Source organism: Tachyglossus aculeatus, chromosome 16 (assembly GCF_015852505.1).
Source record: "Tachyglossus aculeatus isolate mTacAcu1 chromosome 16, mTacAcu1.pri, whole genome shotgun sequence".
Lineage (NCBI taxonomy): Eukaryota > Metazoa > Chordata > Mammalia > Monotremata > Tachyglossidae > Tachyglossus > Tachyglossus aculeatus.
Window position 1 is genome coordinate 11,266,026 of NC_052081.1, and position 6,000 is coordinate 11,272,025.

Here is a 6,000-nt window from a genome sequence, read left to right on the forward strand (position 1 = left end):
ACTTAGAACAGTGCTTTGCACATAGTAAGCGCTTGATAAATGCCATTATTATTATTATTATTATTATTCTATGTCCTGCTACCGTTTAAATAACATTAATACAAATGGCCCAAAACAGCCAAATCAAGTAAACAAATTACAGTTGCTTCACACCCAAAAGACAGATGTGAAAATATAAATCCAAGCGTGCATCTGTAAGGCAAATACTTTCAAATTACACTATATTTTTAGACTCAAAAACATGCTTCCCTTTATATAATATTTGTCCAAGTGTAATGTAAGGAGGCGTTTATTTGGAAAATGCACCACCATTGAACAGAAATAAAATTTGGAAACAAAGGTAGAAATTACAGAGAAACAAACACTGTAAACTGGTTTGCATATGAAGGTATTGTGGCCTCAATCACGGCTACCAATCTATCGTTTGGATGTGGAGGGTAAGCTCGGAATCAAGTACAGAGGGGAGAGTGCGGGAAGTCGCTGGTGAAACCACACTGTCCCTTACCTGTTGCTGTCACACTGCCTAGCTCAGAAAGTTTGTCTTTCCCCAAATGTTTATGCTAGTACTTACTGCTCAACTGCTTGCCAGGGCTTTAATAGCCTGGGGAGAGAGGAAGCCAGGACAAAATCAAGAGAAAAGGGCAAGAGGGAGAGCACCAGACACCAGCAACCTTAGGGGCTAGGTTCAATTGCCCCCATCACCTCTAGCAGTGGGCATGCATGCCCACTAGGGATGTAAAAATATTCCAAGCCTTCAGATTTATGACATAATTGGTTCCTGACAACTGCATCCTAACTCAAAATGTAAGTTGGGACCAAGTTTATCACCGGAACAATGTTAGGAATGGAGCACTGGCCAGAAATCCTATTTTTCATCAAGATTACCCACAATTGTATCTACCCCAGCATTTAGTACAGTGCTTGGCACATAGTAAATGCTTAACAATTACCACAATCATTTTTATTATTTGTGTGCTCAATTCAACAAGAACAATACAGCCCCATTAATGTACTTACACTGAGTCAAGTTGCATAGTGAGATAGCCAACTTAGACTTCACCAGAAGGAAAATATATTTGTGAAACTTTCCTGGTGACCAAGTTACCCTCCTCCCTCCTGTAGGGCTTCTCCCATTTCAATACGCCTGTCTTTTTCAAACTTTTCTCCCTCCCCCACACTCGATCCCAGCTTTTAAAATTGTTTAAAATTTCCCCTTTGCTCCCGGGCATCTCCCCCTGTAAGTTAGTACCATAAAGGAGGGTATTATTATAAAGTCAAATCCAATGTGCTGAACAGCAGAAATATGGTGTAAATTTAATAACGCTCTAAGTGCCACTTGCTGTAACTGGTACTGTCAAACTGAGGACTGTTTGGGTAACTGACAATTAGTTTTATAGTTAATATATACAATCTCCCTTTGTTTCATCCCTTCTTTACTGTCCTGCCTTGATGGCCACCCATTTGTGTAGCTCTCAGCAGGTTTCTATCAGATGATGGAAGGAGTATGGAAATATGGAAAGGGACAGTAGAGTAGGCAGCTGCTGTGCTCAGAGGTGAAGAAAGGTCGTTAACAACTATGTAGTTGGACAATATAATTTTAATAGCTTGATGGGGTACATTAAAAATATTTCCTTCCCTAAGGTGTACATGCATCATATACTCTGCTAAAACGTTTGTCAGTTGCACAGATTCAAATACCTGAGTTCCAGATTGGAAAAAGGACTTTACTGGGATTGACACACTGTGATAAAGGCAGCACTTTGTCTTGGTTATTGTTACGGCACTATTATCCCTTTAAGAACCTCAAAAATCTTTAACTGCCACATTGGGTGGCAATAACTGTGAGATTAAGTGATGGACACGAAATGTACTGCTACCCTACTTTATGCTTAGAGGCACTGAGGTTCAGGCAGGTTTAGCATATTTATTACTCTATTTATTTATTTATTTATTTATTTTACTTGTACATTTCTATCCTACTTATTTTATTTTGTTGGTATGTTTGGTTCTGTTCTCTGTCTCCCCCTTTTAGACTGTGAGCCCACTGTTGGGTAGGGACTGTCTCTATGTGATGCCAATTTGTACTTCCCAAGCGCTTAGTACAGTGCTCTGCACATAGTAAGCGCTCAATAAATACGATTCATTGATTGATTGATTTAGCAATGTGCCCAAGGCCATTCAAGAAAGTGCGGATACTGGAAGCTAAGATCCTTATTTCCTAATATCTTTTTTTTAACTATTATTCTGGTACTTGTAAAGAGTTTACTATTTAACATGCACTGAACTAAGCACTGGGGTAGATACAGGGTAATCGGGTTCCAGCCCCCGCCTCTTCCTGTCTTAATCCCCATTTTACAGATCCTCTCGACTGTAAACTCGCTGTGGTCAGGGAACATGCCTACCAACTCAGTTCTACCGTACTCTCCTAAGTGCTAAGTACAGTGCTCTGCACACACAGTAAGTGCTCAATAAATATGACTGATTCATGAGGAAACTACGACTCAGAGAGGTGAAGTGACTTGCCCGAGGTCACACAGCAGAAAAGCGGCAGAGCTGGGATTAGAACCCAGCCTGTATACTTGCGTGTACATATTTATTACTCTATTTATTTATTTATTTTACTTGTACATATCTATTCTATTTATTTTATTTTGTATGTTTGGTTTTGTTCTCTGTCTCCCCCTTTTAGACTGTGAGCCCACTGTTGGGTAGGGACTGCCTCTATACGTTGCCAACCTGTACTTCCCAAGCGCTCAGTCCAGTGCTCTGCACACAGTAAGCGCTCAATAAATACAACTGAATGAATGAATGCTTTGCACATAGTAAGCGCTTAATAAATGCCATCATCATTATTATTATTATTATTATTAATAGGAGAAGCAGCGTGGCTCAGTGAAAAGAGCATGGGCTTTGTAGTCAGAGGTCATGGGTTCAAATCCCGGCTCTGTCAATTGCCAGCTGTGTGACTTTGGGCTCTGCACGCAGTAAGCGCTCAATAAATACGACTGAATGAATGCTTTGCACATAGTAAGCGCTTAATAAAATGCCATTATTATTATTATTATTATTAATAGGACAGGCAGCGTGGCTCAGTGAAAAGAGCACGGGCTTTGTAGTCAGAGGTCATGGGTTCAAATCCCAGCTCTGTCAATTGCCAGCTGTGTGACTTTGGGCTCTGCACACAGTAAGTGCTCAATAAATATGATTGAATGCTTTGCACACAGTAAGCGCTTAATAAATGCCATTATTATTATTATTAATAGGAGACGCAGCGTGGCTCAGTGAAAAGAGCATGGGCTTTGTAGTCAGAGGTCATGGGTTCAAATCCCGACTCTGCCAATTGCCAGCTGTGTGACTGAGCTCCGCACGCAGTAAGCGCTCAATAAATATGATTGAATGAATGAATGCTTTGTACATAGTAAGCGCTTAATAAATTCCACCGTTATTATTATTATTATTATTAATAGAAGCAGCGTGGCTCAGTGAAAAGAGCACGGGCTTTGTAGTCAGAGGTCATGGGTTCAAATCCCAGCTCTGTCAATTGCCAGCTGTGTGACTTTGGGCTCTGCATGCAGTAAGCGCTCAATAAATATGATTGACTGAATGAATGCTTTGCACATAGTAAGCACTTAATAAATGCCATCATTATTATTATCATTATTATTAATAGGAGAAGCAGCATGGCTCAGTGAAAAGAGCACGGGCTTTGTAGTCAGAGGTCAAGGGTTCAAATCCCAGCTCTGTCAATTGCCAGCTGTGTGACTTTGGGCCCTGCACACAGTGAGCGCTCAATAAATACGATTGAATAAATGCTTTGCACATAATAAGCGCTTAATAAATGACATTATTATTATTATTATTAATAGGAGAAGCAGCGTGGCTCAGTGAAAAGAGCACGGGCTTTGTAGTCGGAGGTCATGGGTTCAAATCCCGGCTCTGTCAACTGCCAGCTGTGTGACTTGGGGCTCCGCACGCAGTAAGCGCTCAATAAATACGACTGAATGAATGAATGCTTTGCACATAGTAAGCGCTTAATGCCATCATCATCATTATTATTATTAATAGAAGCAGCGTGGCTCAGTGAAAAGAGCACGGGCTTTGTAGTCAGAGGTCATGGGTTCAAATCCCGGCTCTGTCAATTGCCAGCTGTGTGACTTTGGGCTCTGCACGCAGTAAGCGCTCAATAAATGCGATTGAATGAATAAATGCTTTGCACATAATAAGCGCTTAATAAATGCCATCATCATCATTATTATTATTAATAGAAGCAGCGTGGCTCAGTGAAAAGAGCACGGGCTTTGTAGTCAGAGGTCATGGGTTCAAATCCCGGCTCTGTCAATTGCCAGCTGTGTGACTTTGGGCTCCGCACGCAGTAAGCGCTCAATAAATACGACTGAAGGAATGAATGCTTTGCACATAGCAAGCGCTTAATAAATGCCATTATTATTATTATTATTATTATTATTAATAGGAGAAGCAGCATGGCTCAGTGAAAAGAGCATGGGCTTTGTAGTCAGAGGTCATGGGTTCAAATCCCAGCTCTGTCAATTGCCAGCTGTGTGACTTTGGGCTCCGCACGCAGTAAGCGCTCAATAAATACGACTGAAGGAATGAATGCTTTGCACCTAGTAAGCGTTTAATAAATGCCATCATCATCATCATGATTATTATTATTATTACCTGCTTGTACCTGGCGTACAGGTAGAGGAGCTGCTCCCTACTGGCCCCCTGCACCAGGCCCTGCAGGTGCGCCGCCGCCTGCTCGAAGAGGTCGCCCAACTGTTTGGACGCCTCCTCGTCGCCGGAGGGGAGGTCGCCCGACTGTTTGGACGCCCCCTCGTCGCCGGACGGGAGGTCGCCGCCCGCCGCGCCCGCCAAGGGGGTGGCCATGGCTGTGCGCGTGCGCGCGCGCGCGACTGCGGGGGGGGGGGGCGCCGAGACCGCGCACGCGCGCGCGCGCGACTGCGGGGGGGGGGCGCGCGCCCAGCCCGCGCGCATGCGCCCCGGGCCCCGCTGCCGGAGGGGGGCGGTGGGGGGGCGGTCCGCCGCGGACTGGCGCCGTCGGAAACGCCTGACTCGGGAGAAAGGTTCCGTCCGCCCCCCGTCATTCAATCACTCAATCAATCAATCGTCTTTATTGAGCGCTTACTGTGTGCAGAGCACTGGACTAAGCGCTTGGGAAGTACAAGTTGGGAACATCTAGAGACGGTCCCTACCCAACAGCGGGCTCACAGTCTAGAAGGGGGAGACGGAGAACAAAACCAAACGTACTAACAAAATAAAATAAATAGAATAGATATGCACAAATAAAATAAATAGAATAATAAATATGTACAAACATATATACATATGTTTATTGAGCGCTTACTGTGTGCAGAGCACTGGACTAAGCGCTTGGGAAGTACAAGTTGACAACACATAGAGACAGTCCCTACCCAACAGTGGGCTCACAGTCTAAAAGGGGGAGACAGAGAACAAAAACCAAACATACTAACAAAATAAAATAAATAGAATAGTTAGGTACAGGTAAAATAAATAAATAAATAGACAGAGTAATAAATATGTACAAACATATATACATATATTAAGGGCTTACTGTGTGCAGAGCACTGGACTAAGCGCTTGGGAAGTCCAAGTTGGCAACATCTAGAGACAGTCCCTACCCAACAGTGGGCTCACAGTCTAGAAGGGGGAGACGGAGACCAAAGCCAAACATACTAACAAAATAAAATAAATAGAATAGATAGGTACAGGTAAAATAAATAAATAGAGTAATAAATATGTACAAACATATATACAGATATTTATTAAGCGCTTACTGTGTGCAGAGCACTGGACTAAGCGCTTGGGAAGTCCAAGTTGGCAACATCTAGAGACGGTCCCTACCCAACAGTGGGCTCACAGTCTAGAAGGGGGAGACGGAGAACAAAGCCAAACATACTAACAAAATAAAATAAATAGAATAGATAGGTACAGGTAAAATAAATAAATAGAGTAATA

At 43.0% G+C, this 6,000-nt stretch overlaps 1 protein-coding gene across 1 annotated transcript in view; it reads right to left on the reverse strand.

Annotated features, from left to right (window-relative positions):
• The window catches only part of ACBD6 (acyl-CoA binding domain containing 6), a 115,433-nt gene extending 110,543 nt beyond the window's left edge, over positions 1 to 4,890 (reverse strand). Inside the window, exon 1 of the mRNA XM_038758597.1 lies at positions 4,681 to 4,890. Within this exon, the coding sequence (XP_038614525.1) occupies positions 4,681 to 4,890 (210 nt within the window). The remainder of the gene's footprint in view (positions 1 to 4,680) is intronic.
• Between the last annotated feature and the right edge of the window lie 1,110 nt (positions 4,891 to 6,000).